The following is a 20631-nucleotide window of genomic DNA, read 5'->3' on the forward strand; positions in this document are numbered from 1 at the left end:
ATTTACATGGAAATGCAAAGAATATACAGCATAAACAAAGCTATCTCTTAGAAAACAGGAAGACTTACAGTATTTTATTTTAAGGCTACAGAAATCATGAGTGAGGTATAGGTAAACCGAGAGCCACAAAGATCCATGAATCAGAAGAGAGAGTTCAGATGTAGATCAACAAACACACAGTAAACTGATTTTCACTTGAGGCTGAAATTCAGTAGGGAAAGGACAGCTTTTTAATAACAAATGGTGAAATATTTAATAACAAATAGAGGAAAATCAGACATGCATTCGGCTCTTAACCTCACACCATACATAAAAAATAATGCAAAATGGATCACAGACCTAAACATAAAAGCTAAAAACAAGAGGGGAAATCTTTGCAAACTTGCAGCAGGCCAAGATGGCTTAAATAACAACTCATGCTATGAATCTAACTCGACCCTAATCAAAAACCTCAACAGAGGACAAAAAGAAAACTATAATCCAACATCACTTAAATACACAGAAATATATCTACTTGAACTCTACAGGATATATTAAAACCAAGACTAGAACATTACAAATATTTCCAATAAAATCAGAAAAAAGATAGTGTCGTCTTCCACCACCACTACTATTCAAAATCCTAGTGGAGCTTTATCCAAGCGAAGAGAGGAAAAAAAACAAATGAGAGATAAAAATATTTGAAAATAAAATATAAATCTGTCACAACTTCTGGACAATGTAAGTAAGTATCCAGAAAACCAAGCAAAGAAACCAAAAAACTACCAGATCTAAGAAGAGAGTTCACTGAGAAGCCCAAATGCGAGAATAGAAAAGTCATTTGTTTTCCTATACACCAGTAATAATTAATTTTGAAAATATAATGAAGGGAACCATTCATAATGGCAAGCAAAATTTAAAAGTACACAGGAATGAATCTAACAAGGAATGCTTAAGATTCCCTATGATTAGGAACTATAAAATATAATGCAACTGAAAGACAGGAAAAGAGGGAGGGAAGGGAGATGGAAATACACAAATTCCACATTACCCTAATCAAAATCCAAAAACAACTTTTAACAGAACTTGACAATTTGATCCTAAAGTTTATCTGGAAGATGAAACTTTTACTTTTCATACCTCAATATTATTTGAAAATTTACAAATATATATTTGTGCCACTTGCATAATAATTTTTTCCAGATCTATGGCGATATAATTGACATAGAACATTATGTAAGTTTAACGTGCCAACAGGTACATGAAAAGATGCTCAGCATCACTAATTATCAGGGAAATGCACATCAAATCCACAATGAGGTTATCACCTTAAACCTGTTAGAATGGCTATCACCGAAGACACAAGAAATAAGTGTTGGTGAGGATGTGGATAAAAGGGAAACACTGTGCACTGCTGGTGGTAAATTGGTAATGTGAGATATATCTCACATATTTCTTATACACACACATATACATATATCTGTATGTGTTTTGTGTGTAAAATGGGATATTATTCAGCCATGAGAAAGGAAGAATTCCTGCCATTTTTGACAACATGGCTAGATCCTGAAGACATTATGTAAAGTGACAGAATAACTTTTAATTAATAACCATTTTCTTACACTTAAAAGATCAAATTCCAGATTTACCTTTATACAAACTTCCTAATGAGAGACAGTCTATAACTACTAGACTAACTGCTAGTATGGCTATATTTACATTTCTTTTTTTTTAATGTTTATTTTTAATTTATTTTTTTCTTATTAGTCATCCATTTTATACACATCAGTGTATACAGGTCAATCCCAATCTCCCAATTCATCCACCACCACCCCCACCTCCCAATATATTTACATTTCTTTATGTTTATTTACATTTAAGTTACATTTATAATAGTCAAGTAGTCTAGATTATGAGAATATCAATATTTATTGATCAGTTTGAAAGAGGAATATAGAAAAAACTACCAAATACCTTATTTTCATATTTAGTAATTTCAATAGTATCCTCAGATTTAATGAAATAATTTACCTTAATGGAATGTAAAGCCAAAGTTTAATGAAATAATGAAGAGCACTGCCTGCTTTTAATGGATGGCAGTGCAGGACTGTAACCTGCAGGACCGCAAGCTGAAACCATGCAAAGCAATCTTGATAACCAACTGTAAAACTTATAATGGAACTGTGACTTCTTTTTTTTAAGTTTTAGTTATTTTATTTATTTATTTTTTGGTTGAGCCAGGTCTTAGTTGTGGCTCGCCAGCTCCTTGGTTGTGGCATGAGAACTCTTAGTTGTGGCATGCATGTGGGATCTGGTTCCCTGACCAGGGATCGAACACAGGCCCCCTGCATTGGGAACATGGTGTCTTATCCACTGCGCCACTAGGGAAGTCCCAGATCTGTGACTTCTAAAAATTTTGTAGAAACATTTAAAACTCTCTTATTATTGTCAGTCAGAAATGTATAGGAAAATGAAAAACGATAAAATATTTATTTAATATACTGTAACTTAACATTAGAAACATTGAGAATTAACTTATCAAGAGTAGTTTGAATGGACTCATCTTTTTCTCATCCTTTAAAGCAGGGGCCCCCAACCAGTACTGGTCTGCAGCCTGTTAGGAATCGGGCTGCACAGCAGGAGGTGAGTGGCGGCCGAGCAAGTGAAGCTTCATCTGCCACTCCCCATTGCTCACATTAATTACCACCTGAACCAGTGGTCCCCAACCTTTTTGACACCAGGGACCGGTTTCATGGAAGACAATTTTTCCACGTATGGGGTTGGGGGTGAAGAGATGGTTCAGGCGGTAACATGAGCAATGGGGAGGGGCAGCCGAAGCTGAGCTCACTTGCCTGCCTCTCACCTCCTGCTATGCGGCCCAGTTCCTAACAGGCCACAGGACCCCTGGCCTGAACCATTCCCCCGCACTGCTGTACCGCCTGAACCATCACCACCACCCCCCACAACCCCACCCCTGTCCGTGGAAAAACTGTCCTCCAAGAAACTGATATCTGGTGCCAAAGAGGTTGGGGACCACTGATTTAAAGTACCAAGCAAGCAGGCTTCCCTGGTGGCACGGTGGTTAAGATCCACCTGCCGATGCTGGGAACACAGGTCCGAGCCCTGGTCCAGGAAGATTCCACACGCCGCGGAGCAGCTAAGCCCGTGTGCCACAACTACTCAGCCTGCGCACTAGAGCCTGTGAGCCACAACTACTGAACCCACATGCCACAACTACTGAAGCCCACACGCCTAGAGCCCATGCTCCATGACAAGAGAAGCCACTGCAATGAGAAGCCCATGCACCACCACAAAGAGTAGCCCCCACTCACCACAGCTAGAGAGAAAGCCCGTACACAGCAACGAAGACCCAATGCAGCCAAAAATAAATTAATTAATTTTTTAAAAAAGAAAGAAAAATACCAAGCAAGCATCTTTTCTATTCCTTGGTAAATTACTCCTTTCTAAGTTTGGATCAGCTTCCAACATTTTATCCTTTGCACTTTCAATGTTGTGAATTATCTCCTGGAGTTCCTCTAATGTGAAGATTTTTGGTACTATCACTTCCTCTGGCATATCTTCAGCCTTTTCATCACGATTATTTTCCTCATTTATGTTGAAAAGCTTGCCTTACTGAAGTTCCTCAAGCTACATATTTAGAGTCTCTCAAAAAGGGGCAGTGTCACCATTCCCACAGTCAGCTATTTCTCTATAACTCCAGTTACATTCTATCTGAATTTCATTTCTAGTGTTATTTTCATTTCTTTGCTGCATTTTAATCTTTGTTGACCAAATCCCTCTTTTAATTAACCATTTTTATAAAATGTTAAGTGGGCTTCTCACTGGGAAACAAGTAGGGACTACTACTGCACGCTTCACAGTCTGTACACAAACTGAGTAACATACACAGCGACCAATCACTAAAAATAACTTTGAAAGAAGTGACATGACTGGTCACTGATCATGATGCACATTTGTTATATACATAGTGAGTTGTGGACTGAAGAGTTAGTGATGAAGTTTGTACATTATGCAATTACTAAGTTAATATACCACGATATCTGAAATTTGAACCGTCTTGTTAGGGGACTGGTGTTATTTAACTAAACTGTGGTAACTGAAATTCAAATATCAAAGTCATGCAAAGCAAGAACTACCTCCCCATAAATGCTATTATTTATATGTATAACATTAATAAATGAAAAATTTACAAAAGAATCTTCAACATTTGCCTTCATAACCAAATGACATAAATCTGATGCAAGAATCAAGTAATTTATAGGTGTTCTACAGATATAATTAGTCCTTGACTTTTATATATTTGATTTTCACAACTAACTTTTGAACAGGACATATTCAAACCCATAATCATCTTTCATAAATGGGATTTGGATTTTAGAAAGGAGATTTTAAGCTCTTACATGGTGGCATTGTCTGCTGGAAAACAATACTGTTTCAACTGTGTTTACACACTACTACAGTAGAGTTTATTTGTGCAATTATGCAAATTTACCAGATTTTGACCTTATACAAAAATTTCTGGAAAACAAAATCAGCAGTTGTGGTGAAAAATGCATAGTAAGAATAAGAAAGGTTTTACGAATTTAATTCCACTGAGACAAGCAGAAATCTTTAGCATCAGACAGTCACTGAATTAAGCCAGTTGTTTTTCACTGTGAATGTAAACGATCAAATACAAAAAAAAAGAGTGAGACCAACACAAGTTACAAAACTACATAAGATTTTATATATAATCAGGAATTGCATTATATTTAGTTCTCTGACACTGGAACCCTCTACATAATAACATATCCGTCCACTGTTTGAATTTTACGTTACAACTGAAACTAGAGAAACGCTGTTACATTTACTAGTATTCATTAGAAGTTCTACACTGATAAACTGAATAAAGCACTTCTGTTGGTAGTAATGGAATTTGAAAATCAGAAGAAAGCATGCTCACAATTTTTAGGTCATAGAATGACAAAAAAAAATACTTTAGCTCATTAGTATCCCTCTTTGTAGGAAGTCAAAATATTGTTGTATGTAATCTTATTTTGTCTTCCAACTGATTAGCACTCTCTGACAGAAGAAATACCTTAATATTAGAGATATGGAAATTAAAAAACAGAAAAAACAGAATAGGAACTCAAGTTTCTGAATTTTGTCACTTCATTACTTCCTCCAAAACATTTTAGACAGGAGATTTTTAAGTTAAAAATAAAGGGTAGATTTGGTATTTAACAATTCTTTAACATATATTTTTAATATATCACTACTTGTCATTTATCCAAAAGTCAAAATGATCTACTCTTTTACCTACCCCAACAATCCGTTTCATAGCATCCAATTTAGCAGAATCTTTGTTGCTCTCTAACATTTGCTTTAGATCTTCATTCCTATACAAAAGAAAAGAAAAAATTACATATTTAGATTTTTATATTACACAGGTATTAAAACATATAATTTTAATAATATAAGAATTAGAAATAACCTGATGCACAATGTTACATAACTACTTTGTTATTTGTAATTAAATATATATTTTTCATCTAACCCTACCAAATAATATCAAAGTGCTAGGTTGTCACAAAGCCCATCAATAAAACAAAAATATAAAACTGTACCTCAATTCTGGGCAAAATATCAACAATCAGAGAGGCATACAGATTCTCTCATCCCAAAATTTCTCTTGTATAATCAACAGAAAAAAAGAGATAATAAAAATTCTTGAATCAGCACTAAAATATTTTCATAAGCCAAAATGTAAGATCTTTCAGGACTTCCCTGGCGGTCTAGTGGTTAAGACTTTGCCTTCCATGCAGGGGGTGCAGGTTCCATCCCTGGTGGGGGAGCAAAGATCCCACATGTCTCGGGACCAAAAAAACCAAAACATAAAACAGAAGCAATATTGTAACAAATTCAATAGACTTAAAAAAAAAATGGTCCACATCTTTAAAGAAAAAAAAAAGAACCAATAGCAGTTATTTCTGCTTAATAGGACTTCCCCCAAATAAACTGTTATTCAAAATAGAAATGCAAAGAATTCCCCATAACAGAAAAAAAAAAAAAAAAGTAGGAACTTTCTTCAGAATATGTCAAGAAAGAGCACCGAATGAAGAAAAGCTATGTGGCATTCACACATCCTTTTTTCTCCCTAGCTCGCAAAAAGAAAAAAACATAAATCTGTAGGGAAACCCACATCAATACTCCCTAATTCAAAGAATTAAGTTAAGGCAATTTTAACATGTAAATGAGAGGATGAGGTAATGAACCAGAGCAATTAGTGATAAGGATGAAAATGTAGGACAGATTCAGGAACTTCTTAGAAGTTGAAATCAGTGGGATGCAGTGACTAAATGTAAAGGATAAGACAGGCACTCAATAAGGATGCCCCCATTCCCAGCTTGGATGGCCAACCAGATGATGATGTTACCAAGTAAGATAACTTTGCTGAAGTGGTAGACATTTTCTCCTTTGCCGAGCTGCTTGCTATACAAACATGCTTAAAAGATAATTTAGAACAAAAACAATCAATGCCTTCATATAGAAGGGCTGCAAAAAGGAGAAAAACCCACACAGAACTGCCTCCCAATATTTTTTTTTTGGCTTACAACTGATCTGCTCCTATTCTTCAAAGTGAGTGTTCCCCCCAGCAATTAAAAAATCCCTCCCAGCAAAAAGAAAATTCATAATTTGTAATATCTAATCATTTTTCCTTCAACACAGAAAAACAGAATTTTTTAAAGTTATTATATAGCTAGACAAGGAGTTCTTAGACTTGACACCAAAAGCACAGTCCACAAAAGGGAACACTGATTAATCAATTTCATCAAAATTTAAAATTTGTTCCAGGGAATTCTCTCTTAAGAAGAAGAAAAAAACAAATTACAGACTGGCAGAAAATGTTTGTAACCACATATATGCAAAAGACTAGTATCCAGAATATAAAAAGAACTCCTAAAACTCAACAGTAAAAAAACAACCAATTCAATCAGAAAAGGGGCAGAAGACATTGTTAAAGACTGAATTGGTGCCCCCCCAAAGTTCACATGCTGAAGCCCTGACCCTCAATGTGACGTTATGTGGAAATAGGCCTTTAAAAAGAGGTAGCTAACATTAAATGAGGTCATAAGGATGGGATTCTAATCCAAAAGGACTGGTGTCCTAAGACAGCGAGTGGTGCACATGCACAGAAAAAAGGCCATGTGAGAACACAGTGAGAAGACAGTCACCTGCAAGCCAAGGAGAGAGGCCTCATAAGAAAACAAACTTGTCAACACCTTGATCTTGGACTTCCAGCCTCCTGGAAGAACTGTGAGAAACTATGAGAAATAAATTTAAGCCACCCAGTCTATGGTATTTTGTTATGGCAGCCTTAACAAACTATTACAGATTCTGGTAACAAGAAGTGAAGTGTTCACGTAATAAATACCTAAAAATGTGGAAGTGGCTTTGGAACTGGGCAACAGGTAGAGGCTAGAACAGTTTTGAAGTGCATGGTTTTATTTTTTAAAACATGCCTTGAAGAGACTGTTGGTAAATATATGGAGTTAAAGGTGATTCTGATGAGATCTCAGATGGAAATTAAGAACATATTACTGGAAACTGGAGGAAAGGCAATCCTTATTATAAAGTGAAAAGAACTTGGCCCAACTATGTTCCAGTGTTTTGTGGAAAATAGAGAAGTTAAAAGTGATGAAGTTGAATATTTAGCCGAGGAGATTTCTAAGCAAAGTGTGGAAGTCACAGCCTGGTTTCTCCTTACTGCTTACAGTAAAATGAGAAAGAAAGATAAATTGAAGGAATTGTTAAGCAAAAAAGGAACTAGAACTTGAAGATTTGGAAAAATCTCAGCTTATCCATGTTGCAAAAATCAAGCAAGCGTCTTCAGAAGAGAACACCAGAGAACACTGAAAAATCATTTGATAACAAAATCACGGATGCCCCTCGTGGATTTAATCAGACATCTCAGCTGAAACCAGGAGTAGAGATGGGATTATACCAGCAGAGACACTACCAATTTAGACTAAAAGGAAGAGTTGGGACAAAACAAAGGAAAGCTGGATTCTACAGGACAGGACAATGTGAGGACACAGAGAGAAGACAGCCACCTGTAAGCCAAGGAAAGAGGCTTCAGAAGAAATCAAACCTGCCAACACCTTGATCTTGAGTCCCAGATTCAAATGTGAGAAATAAATGTCTGTTGATCAAGCTACTCAATCTGTGGTATTTTGTTATGGCAGGCCTAGTAAACTAATACAGACATCAACAAACAATTCACTGAAGGAAATAAACAAATGGCAAAAAGCACATGAAAAGATATTCAACTTAATTAGCCATTAGAAAATTAAAACCACAGCAAGATATCACTACACACATATCAGAATGGCTCACTTAAATAAAATAGTGGCAACACCAAATGATAGTGAGGATGTGGAAGAACTGGATTGCTCACATACTGCTAGTGGACATTGTAAAAGGTTATATAGCCACATTGGCAGTTTAGCATTTTCTTATAGAACTAAACCTGCAATTACCATACAAGCCAGTAATTGCACTCCTGCACATTTATCCCCAGGAAATGTTAAATTTATACTCACACAAATATCTGTATTCAAGTATTCATAGCAGCTTTATTCCTACTAGCCAAAATGGAAAAAACCCTTCTGGAAACAACCCAGATGCCCTTCGACCAGTGTATGGTTCAACAAACTGTGGTACACCCACAGCATGGAATACCACTCAACAGTAAAATGAAACAAGCTACTGACATCTCAACAACTCTGATTAATCTCCAAAGAAGTATACTGAGTGAAAAAAATTAATCCTAAAAGGTTACATACTGTATTACTCCATTTATACAACATTCTTGAAGTAACAAAATTATAGAAATGGACAAAGATTAGTAGTTGCTGAGGGTAAGGACAAGAAGCGGGAAGTGTGGATATAAAAATACAACACAAGAGATCCCTATGGTGATGAAACTGTTGTATCTTTACCTTTGGGGTGGCTACATGAAACTAGAGATGTGATTAAATGGGAACAGAATACCACCCCAACACACACACACAAATAAGTACAAGTAAAACTGGAGAAATCTGAACAAGACTGGTGAAGTATGTCAATGTAAACATCTTGATTGTGATATTGTACTATAGTTTATCATTGAAGGAAGCTGAGTAAGGGGTACACAGGATCTCTCTGTATTATTTTTTATACCTGCATATGAATCTACAATTATCTCAAAATCAAGTTTAATTAGAAAAAAGTTATATGACAATTACAACTCATTTATAAGAAGAGAAGCCTATTTTTAAAAAATGGTCAAAAAATTTGAACAGATATTTCACAAAGTAAGATTAGGAATACCACTAAGTACATGAAAAGATACTTAAGGTCATTAACTATCAGAAAATGCAAATTAAATGAGATACCATTACACACCCACGAGAATAGATGAAAGACAATAACAAATGTTACCAAGACTATGGAGCAACTAAACTCTCACATGCTGCCAGTAGCAATGTAAAACAGTACAACCACTTTGGAAAACTGGGAGTTTCTTACAGATTTAAACATAAACCTACTATGTGATCCAGTCATTCCACTTCCCAGAGAAATAAAAACATATTTCCACATAATAACTTAAATGAATATTCATAGCAGCTTTATACATATTAAAAAACTAGAAACAATCTAAATGTCGATCAGCATAATGTGATTTAGCCATACACTGGAATACAACCCAGCAATGAAAATGAATAACCACTGATACATGCAACAAGATGGATGAATTCTCAAAATCATTATGTGAGTGAAAGACACCAGACACAAAAGAGCATAATTTAATTCATTTAAAAATCTAGAAAATGCCAACTAATCTGTAGTGATAAAACCAAGATCAGTGGTATCATAGGCAAAAGGAAAAATGGACATTAAAAAATTTCTTATTCCATAAGAAGATGGAAGTGTTCTGTATCTTCTTAACTGTGGTGATGATTTTACAGGTGTATATATCTGTCAAAACTCATCTAATTATAATCTTTAGGTGGATAATTTGTCGTATGCAAATTACTCCTCCACAAAAATATTTAAAAGTTTCAGTGTTTTATTCATATGTGTGAATGAGACACTAATCCTCCAAAACAGGACTAAAAGTCATATATCTATTTCTGAGAAATACATTATTAAGGATGAGATAAGCCACATCTTCACACTCTGAAATTAGAGTATTACATTTAAGCTTCAAGCTTAACTCAAGAATTTATTTATTTATTTATTTTTACAGGGCTTTTTTTAAATGTTTTGGTTTATCTTATTTATTTACTTTTGGATGCATTGCGTCTTCATTGCTGTGCATGGGCTTTCTCTCTAGCTGTGGTGAGCGGGGGCTACTCTTCGTTGTGGTGCACGAGCTTCTCATTGCGGTGGCTTCCCTTGTTGTGGAGCACGGGCTCTAGGTGTGCAGGCTTCAGAAGCTGTGGCACACAGGCTCAGTAGTTGTGGCTCGTGGGCTCTAGAGCACAGGCTCAGTAGTTGTGGTGCACGGGCTTAGTTGTTCCGCAGCATGTGGGATCTTCCCGGACCAGGTGTTGAACCTGTGCTCCCTGCACTGGCAGGCAGATTCTTAACCAGCACCACCAGGGAAGTCCCTTATTCAAGAATTTAAATCACTGAATTTTATTTTAGGACGTCAAAGGAAAACTCTCTTAAATGACTATAAGAAAATTGATAGGGCTTCCCTGGTGGCGCAGTGGTTGAGAGTCTGCCTGCCGATGCAGGGGACGCGGGTTCGTGCCCCAGTCCGGGAGGATCCCACATACCACGGAGCGGCTGGGCCCGTGAGCCATGGCTGCTGAGCCTGCGTGTCCGGAGCCTGTGCTCCACAACAGGAGAGGCCACAACAGTGAGAGGCCTGCGTACAGCAAAAAAAAAAAAAAAAAAAGAAAAAAGAAAATTGATAAGAAACTAAGACTGTAGTATTACCAACAGTAATTAACAACAACTTGTACTAGTTATTAGTTTATGATTAGCAATTTTTAATAGTTTCTAAAACAAACTCTCCAGAAAAGAGATTTTAAAATTTACTCCACATAGCTCCTTCATGCAATATGGTTCAAGCACCCCGCGCACACACGCGCACGCACACACACAAAAGTATCAGAAGCCCTTTCATCTCAGCTTAAGCTTAAAAGTAGGTGACAAGAACTTCCTTAACTACTCCAAATAGACAGCCTTGACAAAAAAGCTTTACTTTGTACATTTTACAAATTTAGGCCTAATGTAGGCAAGTAAGCACTTACCAATAATGAATGACTGATCATGTGTTATTATGGGTTGGGTTGTGTCCCTTCTGAAATTCCTATGTTAAAATCCTAACCCCCAATACCACAGAATATGAATGTATTTGTAGACAGAGTCTTTAAAAAGGTCATTAAATTAAAATAAGGTCAACATGGGTTGGCCCTAATCCAAAAGGACTGATTTTTTACAAGAAGAGCAGATTAGGACAGATACACAAAGACGAAAAGATCATCATGTGAGGGCACAGCAAGAAGGTGGCTATCTGCACTCCAGGGAGAGAAGCCTCAGAGGAAACCAAATCTGTGAAAACCTTGATCTTAGATTTCTAGTCTCCAGAACCCAGGGAAAATATATTTCTGTTAATTACGCCACCAAGTCTGTGGCATTTTGTTATGGCAGTACTAGCAAACTAACATATAAGTTAAATGTTTCAAACTATCATGGCAGTAAAAAATAAATAAACAAATGGAAGCTAAGTATGTTTTTCCCGAAAAGAGTAGAGTCAATGGGATTTACTATGAAAAAAATTTCCCTTTCTTTCCCAGCAGCTCATAAAATTAAATGCAATGGTGACCACTAGCAGGACACAAAAATAATTAAATAATTACAATAACTACATTTCTCTAATTAAAAATACAGCTAGAAAATATATAAATAGTAAGACAGGAACATATGAGAACTACATCCGAGGATATACATCTACCAAATATAAAATACTATAACTGTTCTCTGTAATGAACTCAGAATCCCTTCTTAAAACTTGTTCTTTCACATTGCACTATTAACTGAAAAGGAACAAAAATCAATGAAACCACAAATGAGGTTTTTTCCCCTCTAATTTTTGTTGTTTTCCTATTTTACTTATTGACCATGTAGACTTTTACGAATGAAAAACAAAAACCTAAATGAAGCTTTTAAAAACTTTGGAGGAATAAGAAAGTGAAAAAAGCTGAAGTAATTAGTTAAGAAGTAAATAGAAAGAAAATGTGACCACACATATACATGTCAAACAAAGAAAGAAAATTCATTTTCTCATGTCTGATCCCTTTTTTCCCCAAGAGTGTTCCACCAATCTTCTCCACCAGTGTTATCTGGAGAGAGAAGTGAGCAATGAAGAATAATGAAGTGTCAATTTTTAGGACATTCCAACCTCTAACCCCAGGTGCAATCGTGTTCATGGCCTAATGTAAACTTGGTTTGTTCCTCTAAAGCTCAAGATGCCACAGTCCCCTTCCCAACGACCTTTAGGTCCTGACCCGCTCTCTCAAACTAAACACAAGAAAACATGAATTCGATATTAAAGCCAAAGGTTTTGCTCTTCATGTTTAACAGAAAACATGGTCTTCAAAACCAATACAAATATCTTTTGTGTTAACTCGCGTAGAGAGCTAATAACTTTGAGGTTCAGAGAAAAGAGACAAGAAAATCCTAGGCACTGTTTCAAACTGATGTAATATTCAACTTCTGAGATATGTCATAAACACCTACTGAAAATTCTGATATAAATTACATATCTCTACACAAATTCCTCTCTGCTTGTCACCAAAACAGTAAAGACTGGGGGGAAGTTAATACCATAACATCTAGTTTACCTTCAAAATATGTTCATTTGTATTGCGCCATTTTAGGTCTATCTCCTTCGTTATATGGATTCAAATATGGTCTATTAACGTATTACTACATTAATCTTAGAAATTGAGAAATTCTTTTTGCTAAACATCAGAAGAGTTGATTCAAAATATGCTGAACTAGTAATATTTTCATTAACTTTTTACCAAAAACCAATATGTGTTTCAAATATTGTTTTTTCATTTACCTAGTTCTTCATTTACCTATTTATCTGTAGCTATCCAGCTTTGAGCATTAAAATACCAACTTTATTTTTACATAAGTGACATCTTGTGGTGTTAAGCGGTATAACTTTTCCTTTCATGATCAAAATATGCCTTTTTTTATAGTTTCAACGACCAGAGAAAAATATGTAACTGGAAGGTTAAAGGAAATCTTACTATTACCAAGAAGTCACTTTTACTTCAGTACCGCATAAAACAGCAACTATAATCAAGAAGCAAATTTTTACCAGTTACCTTTCAGAATCTAAGAAGTCGCAGGGCTTTTACATTATATAAATTACCTCTTTAAAAAAATATCTGTAATTCATAACTCATTAAAACCTTCTACTCCTTTGAAAGGCAGTGTAAATTAAGGGGAATATTAACACTATGTAGCACTGTACACTCTCTCAGTGCTTCTCCAAGTATGATCTGAGAAAGACTGGTCCAAGAACCATTGCCAATACACATACTTTTGTTACTAATCCATAAGGAAATATAAAAAGAAACTGAGAGCAAGCACTTAGAGCAATTCAACAGTGTAATTTTATATTTTTAAATCTAATAGAAAATTGGGGCTTGCATTTTGCATGTTTTTTTCCATTTTGTTTTTCTAGCAATATTTTTTTTTTTTTTTTTTGCGGTACACAGGGCCTCTCACTGCTGTGGCCTCTCCCGTTGCAGAGCACAGGCTCTGGACACACAGGCTCAGTGGCCATGGCTAATGGGCCTAGCCACTCCGCGGCATGTGGGATCCTCCTGGACCGGGGCACAAACCCGTGTCCCCTGCATTGGCAGGCGGACTCTCAACCACTGCGCCACCAGGGAAGCCCAGCAATTTATTTTTTATTGTATTTTACATAAGTATCCATCCATAATGGATTGGAAATTTTAAAAAAAAAAAGGCCCTTTACCAGTTTGAGAGCACTGCACTACACAATTACTTCCTTCTCCCTCAAAAGAATCACCAAAATTTGTGTACTACAGAAAGCAACACCTGAAATTTAAATCCAGGAATGATGGATTAAGAAAAGTGATAAGGAATAGTGATTTACAATTGGAGGTACATCCCCAAAAGGATGCATCAAAATCTTTGAAAAGGGGAGGGGTGGATCTTCCTACCAAAAAATTTTAAAACATGGGCACCTCTTCATGCTTTGAGTACTCAAATGAAAGATGCTTCTACTCCAAGAGGTCCACTGTATACATGACTAGGTATGCAGGAAAAAAAAAAGTTGGGAATAAGAGAATTTACTTTTTTCTAGTGTTATGCATCTAAAGGAACGGGCCTTCATAATTAGTTTATGTGCACAAGGTGAAGGCTTAGTAACTTTCAGTTCATTTAGGGCCTATACCTACATCCCTTCGATGACACAGAACCTTATGCAGTTTTTGGCACAAACTATTCACTTAATAAATACAAGAGTGAATAAAACCAGAAAACTCCATCTACCTAATCATCCATCTATTAACCCTCTAAAAGGAGAAACCATAAATTATCCAAGTAAATATGAACTTTTCCTCCTACAGTGTTCACAAAACTAAAGAAAGAATAGTCTACAATTGCTATCGCAACATCCTCAACCCTTGGTAATCTTCTTTTTCTCTTACTCCTCTATTAAAACTTCTCTCACAAAAATAATAATTTCCTTATTTAAAAATCCAATGCAAAAATCTCATGAGCACTTTTTTTGGCTTTTTCTCACTTTTTAAAAAAAATTTTATTGGAGTATAGTTGCTTTATAACATTGTGTTAGTTTCTACTGTACAGCAAAGCAAATCAGCAATACGTACACATATATCCCCTCTTTTTTGGATTTCCTTCCCATTTAGCTCACCACAAAGCACTGAGTAGAGTTCCCTGTGCTATACAGTAGGTTCTCATTAGTTATCAATTTTATACATAGTATCAATAGTGTATATATGTCAATCCCAAGCTCCCAATTCATCCCACCCATCCCCTTTTCCCCCTTGGTATCCATAGGTTTGTTTTCTATGTCTGTGTCTCTATTTCTGCTTTGTAAATAAGACTGTCTATACCAATTTTTTCAGATTCCACATATATGTGTTAATATATGCTATTTGGAGACTTCCCTGGTAGCACAGTGGTTAAGAATCCACCTACCAATGCAGGGGACACGGGTTTGAGCCCTGGTCTGGGAAGATCCCACATGCTGCAGAGCAACTAAGCCCATGTGCCACAACTACTGAGCCTGCGCTCTAGAGGTGGCAAGCCACAACTACTGAAGCCCGCGCACCTAGAGCCTGTGCTCCACAAGAGAAGTCACCACAATGAGAAGCCCACGCACCACAATGAAAAGGAAAAAATAATAAATAAATAAAATTTTTAAAATATATATATATGATATTTGTTTTTCTCTTTCTGCCTTACTTCACTCTGTATGACAGTCTCTAGATCCACCCATGTCTCTACAAATGACCCAATTTCGTTCCTTTTTATGGCTGAGTAACATTCCATTGTATATACGTGCCACATCTTCTTTATCCATTCCTCTGTTTCATGAATACATTTAGATTATTTGATATAATGGACCACTACTGTTCCATCTTTAAATTCCCTACCTTAGATTCTGTAATTCTCTGTTCTCATTTGGTTCTCATTTGCAATTGTGACACACAAATGAGAAAAAAATGGCAAAAATCCCTGTCCTTGTAGAGTTTTCATTTAGTAAGTAAAAAAACAAACATAGGGCTTCCCTGGTGGCACAGTGGTTGAGAGTCCGCCTGCCAATGCAGGGGACACGGGTTCGTGCCCCGGTCCGGGAAGATCCCACATGCTGCGGAGCGGCTGGGCCCGTGAGCCATGGCCGCTGAGCCTGCACATCCAGAGCCTGTGCTCCGCAACGGGAGAGGACACAACAGTGAGAGGCCCGCGAACCACAAAAAACAAAACAAAACAAAACAAAAAAAACATAATTAAAAAAGTAAATTTTACAGTCATGAGATGATGTGAGGGAAAAATAAAGCAAAGGGAGAGAGAATGCAGGAGGGAAAGGAGGAGGTAATTTTATACAGGGTGGTCGGCATAGGCTAAATAAAGAGACATCTGAACAAAGATTTGCAAGTGAGGTAGGTAATCAGCCATTCAGATACTGGAGGGGAGGAACAGGGAGGAAGAGCACTCTAGGTAGAGATGATGAAGGAGGGTAAATAATACTAAAGGCTTTGGTGTTTACTCTGAATGAAGTCAGGAACCATTGGAGGGTTCTGAATAGAGGAGTCATAATCTAATACACATACAGAATCATTCTGGCTGTTATGTTTAGAATACTGTAGGGACTTCCAGATCTGCCCATGGTGCTGTAGCTTGTAAGATACTAAGCCTGCCACAGAAAATGACTATAAAAGCTGGAAAAAACAAATAAAGTAATTTTCTCAAGGCACCAGAGATAAACCCATGCAGGCAAGACTTAAGGGGCCAAGATCCTGGAAAGGAAAGAAGCACACAAAGTGCACTTTTTATTCACATCAGCTTTTCTCCCTGACTGCATTTCCCCAACTGCTATCTGGGAGAATAGAACCCACGGAGAAATGACAGTTTTAAAAGACTGAGGACACAAATGTTAAAGTTTGGGGCTACCAAAGGCACTGGAACTTGAAGGGTGAAATTAGGAGGGAATCGGTGAAAAGGTACATAAAAACCTGTGTACAATCTCCCTTCAAGTAGTTGACTACATTTTCACAGGGCAAGATTCTGGGAAATCCAGCAGAAAACAACAGCAGCTGGGAGATTAAATACCTGAGCAGAGACTTCAGGAACCACACATTGCTGAGAAGAGAAGTTGGAAATCAAGTCTCCCAAGTAGAGAGGCACTGGTATATACCATGGCCTTTCAGTTAAGACCACAGAAGAGCCACAACTGAAAAGTAAGGATATTCCCTAGGAGTATAAGAAAAACTGAAATAGACAAGACCTTTAAAAGCCTAAAACTGAGCTTAAACAGGATCAAAGTGATCTGCTAGAACTCTATCTACCTATCAGGAAAAAAAAACCACAACTCTCTTTGGAAGAAGACAGCATCCAGAGACTCGTCAGTGTTCTTATTTTAATTATATAGCATCTGATCAAAACTTAAGAGACACGCTAAAAACAGGAACAAATGACAAGAGAGAGATAAGGAGGGAGGGAGGGAGGAAGGAAGGAATGAAGGAAGGAGAGAAGGAGAAAAGGGTGAGAAAGAACAAAAGGAATAGAAACAGATCCACGGGTAATTCAGATACTACAGTTATCAGATAGAGACTTTAAAATAACTACAATTAATATGGTCAGGAAAATACAGGAAAAGATGAAAAGAGACAAAATGATAAAGAATGTCAAAGTAGTAGAATCTATACAAAATAATCAAATGAATAATCAGAAAAGTACAGTTTATGAAATTGGAAATCACGAGATAGGTTTAACAGCAGACTAGAAATAGCAGAAGATAGGACTATTGAATGTGAAGGCAGGTCAAGAAAAATTATACAGTTTGAAGCACCAAGAAATAAAAGAATGGAAAACACCAAACAGCACATCAGAGACACACAGAATATGGTCAAAATATCTAACATACATTAAATTAGAGTCCTAAAAAGAGAGGGGAGAGAGAAAGAATGGGACAAAAGCAACATTTCGAAAGTTAATGGTTGGGCTTCCCTGGTGGCACAGTGGTTGAGAATCTGCCTGCCAATGCAGGGGACACGGGTTCGAGCCTTAGTCTGGGAAGATCCCACATGCCGCGAAGCATTTAGGCCCATGAGCCACAACTACTGAGCCCGTGTGTCTGGAGCTTGTGCTCCGCAACCAGAGAGGCTGCCATAGAGAGAGGCCCACACACTGAGATGAAGAGTGGCCCCGGCTTGCCACAACTAGAGAAAGCCCTCACACAGAAACGAAGACCCAACACAGCCAAAAATAAATAAATAAATAAATAATTTTTTTTTTAAAAAAGTTAATGGCTAAGGGCTTCCCTGGTGGTGCAGTAGTTAAGAATCCGCCTGCCAATGCAGGGGACACGGGTTCGAGCCCTGGTCCAGGATGATCCCACATGCCATGGAGCAACTAAGCCCATGCGCCACAACTACTGAGCGTATGCTCTAGAGCCCGCGAGTCACAATTACTGAGACCACGTGCCACAACTACTGAAGCCAGCGCACCTAGAGACTGTGCTCCTCAACAAGAGAAGCCACCGCAATGAGAAGCCCGTGCACCGCAATGAAGAGTAGCCCCCACTCGCCGCAACTAGAGAAAGCCTGTGCACAGCAATGAAGACCCAACGCAGCCAAAAATAAATAAATAAATTTATATTTAAAAAAATTAACAGCTAAGAGTTTTTCCAAACTGATGAAAGATGTAAACCCACATATTTCAAAATCTTAAGAAAACAGGAAAAACATAAAGAAAATGACACGAGGCCTAGCATAGCCAAACTGCTGAAAATCAAAAGACAATGAGGAAAAATCTTAAAAGCATGTAAGGAAAAAAGACATTTCCTTAAGGAAAGGGTCAACAAACCTTTTCAGTAAAAGGCCAGATAGTAAATATTTTAGGCATTACAAGAGGCCATACTGTCTCTGATGATTGCAGAGTAAAATCAGCTATGTACAATACATAAATAAATGGGCATGGAAAACATTATTTATACAAATGAGCAGACCATAGTTTGCTAATCCCTGTTTTAAAAGGACCAACAATAATACTGAAAGTCAACTTTTCAACAGACTTTATAGAGGCCAGAAGACAATGAAATGACATCTTTTAAAAGCTGAAAGAAAAAAGACCAACATACAGTTCTATACACACTGAAAATACCCTTCAAAACTGAAGGTGGAAAAAAGTGGTTTTCAGACCAATAATTGCTGAGGATCTGCTGCCAGGACATAAAAGGATATGATTTCAAAAGGAAGATAAAATAATTCGAAATGCATATGCAATTTGTATGTATTCTAAATTTATAGCTTCCATCTATAAAGCAAAACCTTATAGAACTAATAGAAGAAAAACATGCATCCACAATCATGATTGGCAATTTTAACACACCTCACTGAGACAGAACAAGCAGGTAAAAAATTCAGTAACAATGTAGAAAATCTGAACACAAATAACCAACTTAACCTGACATGCACAGAACTACATCCAACAACTGCAGAATAAACATTCTTTTCGAGTGCACACAGAACATTTACCAAAATAGACTATATGCTGGATAAGATCTTAAATTTCAAAGGTCTAAAATCATATAAGGTATGTGGAATCTAACTAAAAATCAACAGAAAACTAACTAGAAAATACTCAGGTGTCTGGAAAGATAAGCAACACACTTCAAGTGACCTATGGGCCAAAGAAGAAATCATCAGGGAAATTAGAAAATATTTTGAACTGACTAATAAAACTGCAACATTTCACAACTCATGAGATATGGCGAAAGCAGTACTTAAAGTAAATTTATATTTCTAAATGCAATATAAAAGAAGAAAGATTGAAAATCAATATTCTAAGCTTTCATTTCAGGAAACCAGAAAAAGAATAGCAAATTATACTCAAAGAACAAGTAAATAAATAAAGGATAAGAGGAGAATTCAACACAATAGAAAGCAAACTACAATAGAGAAAAATCAGCAAAACTAAAGGTTGGTATCTTTCAAATATGTTGCTATGAAGACTTAATGAGATGACTGTAAAGCACTTATCTCTTGGCCTAGCACATTCAATTATTCAGTATCTATTAGGTTCCATGAACTGTTCTAAGTACTGGGACTTACATTCTAAGTGAGAATGCAGTGGGGTGGGGCAGAGGTGATCGGGAATGACAGAAATGAGTGAAGAAGGAAGGAAGAGGGAGGGAAGGAGGGAAGAGAGAGGGAAAGGGAAGGAAAACATAAAGATAGAAAGACAAAATAAGTACTATTCAAATAATTAAAATAGAGTAACAGAATAAAGTAATTCTGGGCAATCACAAAACACCTCTATGGGTAAAGGTGATCGATTAAGCTGAGATCTCAAATGACAAGGAGCCAATCACAGGAATTTTGCAAAGATACTATGGCAGGAATAAACATGGATATATAAAGACCCAAAAGAAGGTCTACAAAGTGTCTATAAATGTAGACTATGGTTGTTTTCTCAAGTACACTAAACACACAATAAATATTAGTTGACAGAATAAATGAACATAGGCTATATGCTAATCATGTTCCTTAGAGGGATACAGAAAAACTCTTAAGGTTTCACTGGATTCTCATTGGTCATGGGCCCCAATAAAGATTAAAAACAAGGCATACATCTTCCATGTATGCATACCATCTGTGCATGTTTTAAAAACCATAATGCTATACATATATCACAGGAAATCTTGCTATTTGTCAAACCCTTTACCAAAACCCTCAGCTACTTATCCTGTTGGCAACCAACAGGAAGTAGATACTACCTTTGCTCAGGATATACGGAATAACTTCTAGAATGTGACTACTCATCCTTAAAGTTTTAAAGGAAATGTCACAGAGCCACTCAGCT

At 36.7% G+C, this 20631-nt stretch overlaps 1 protein-coding gene across 4 annotated transcripts in view; it reads right to left on the minus strand.

The window, feature by feature from the left end:
* The window catches only part of AP3B1 (adaptor related protein complex 3 subunit beta 1), a 262792-nt gene that overhangs the window by 219360 nt on the left and 22801 nt on the right, over positions 1 to 20631 (minus strand). For all 4 annotated transcript variants that reach the window (XR_009335400.2, XM_059061372.2, XM_067031191.1 and 1 more), the window contains exon 2: positions 5303 to 5378. Coding sequence is in view for 3 of the 4 variants with exons in the window: in XM_059061372.2 (XP_058917355.1) it covers positions 5303 to 5378 (76 nt within the window). In the remaining variant the exon portion in view is untranslated. The remainder of the gene's footprint in view (positions 1 to 5302; positions 5379 to 20631) is intronic.

Source organism: Kogia breviceps, chromosome 4 (assembly GCF_026419965.1).
Source record: "Kogia breviceps isolate mKogBre1 chromosome 4, mKogBre1 haplotype 1, whole genome shotgun sequence".
Lineage (NCBI taxonomy): Eukaryota > Metazoa > Chordata > Mammalia > Artiodactyla > Physeteridae > Kogia > Kogia breviceps.